Below are 1071 nucleotides of genomic sequence, written 5' to 3' on the forward strand. Positions count from 1 at the left end.
CGCCCGGGACCGAGGAAAGCCCGTCGGAGTCCAGCCGGCGCCTCTGCCTCTGCCCCTGCCTCGCCGTCGTCGGCAGGGAAAAAGCCCTGCGTTCCCGCAGGCAGGACCATGCCCTGCCAGCTGCTCTCAGGGACCGTGCTGCTGGGAGCCGCCCTCCTGCTCGCAGGTAAGGGATCGCCGGGACGCGCTGCTCCAGTCAGACCCCGTTCTGCGCCGAGCTCTCCGCGACGGGCCCCCCGTCTTGTCGGCTGGGCCTCCCGCGCCCCTGACCTGTCCCGCAACACCCCGCCTGTCAGCTGGAGCCGGCGGGCACCTGCCTCCCCTTCGTCCTTCTCCTCTGGACAGGGCCGGGGAAGTGATCCCTGCTTTCCAGGGAGCGGCGAAACGCCGCATCCCCGAGCGGTCGTTATCGTCCGAATCCCGTCGGCGTGCCCCGGGACCAGGTCCCCGGAGGGCCCGGCGATGCGGAGCCGCGGTGCCTCTCCTCCTCCAGGCAAGGCAGTGGTGGCGTGGAGGCGAGCCGCTCCTGGGCACAGGGGACAGCCGTACATCATCGGGAGTTGTCCGAACCGGTGCACCACGGAAAGAGAGCATGTGTTGGCTGCAGGGCACGCTTCTTGCTTCCGCATCTTCTTTTCAAGTGTCCCAGCTCTGCCCGTGAAGCGGCAAAGGTGTACCTTTTCTTCACAAAAATCCGGGTCCTGCTGCCTCCCGTCCGAGCAGGTCGGCGGAGCACCGGTGGCGCTGCCTGCGGGGGCGGCCGCGGGGTTTTACTAAAGAGTGGGATGGAGCTGCTCTCCGATGCCTGCATCCCGCAATGATGCGTGTACTGGGATGGATCCTTGTAGATTTGATGTTCTTAATTAAGTTTAATTTATCTTTGAGCCAAGAGCGTGGGCCGGAGCGCCGTGGTGGGCGGTGCGTCCTAGTGTTGCGTGGCTGGTCACCTGGGAGCCGGGGTGCGTAGTGGCCGGGCAAAGGCTGGTCCCGCGTGGGGTCATCGCTCCGCAGGGCCGCTGACCTGCGGGGATGCGCCGCGGAGAGGGGCGGATCGGCGGCCTGTCCGCGCAC

At 67.2% G+C, this 1071-nt stretch overlaps 1 protein-coding gene across 2 annotated transcripts in view; it reads left to right on the plus strand.

Annotated features, from left to right (window-relative positions):
- Positions 1 to 6: 6 nt before the first annotated feature.
- The window catches only part of FLT1 (fms related tyrosine kinase 1), a 108857-nt gene continuing 107792 nt past the window's right edge, over positions 7 to 1071 (plus strand). For both annotated transcript variants that reach the window (XM_017731376.1, XM_008631458.2), the window contains exon 1: positions 7 to 166. In XM_017731376.1, the coding sequence (XP_017586865.1) occupies positions 109 to 166 (58 nt within the window). In that variant the 5' untranslated portion in view covers positions 7 to 108. The remainder of the gene's footprint in view (positions 167 to 1071) is intronic.

Source organism: Corvus brachyrhynchos, unplaced genomic scaffold (assembly GCF_000691975.1).
Source record: "Corvus brachyrhynchos isolate BGI_N302 unplaced genomic scaffold, ASM69197v1 scaffold103, whole genome shotgun sequence".
NCBI lineage: Eukaryota > Metazoa > Chordata > Aves > Passeriformes > Corvidae > Corvus > Corvus brachyrhynchos.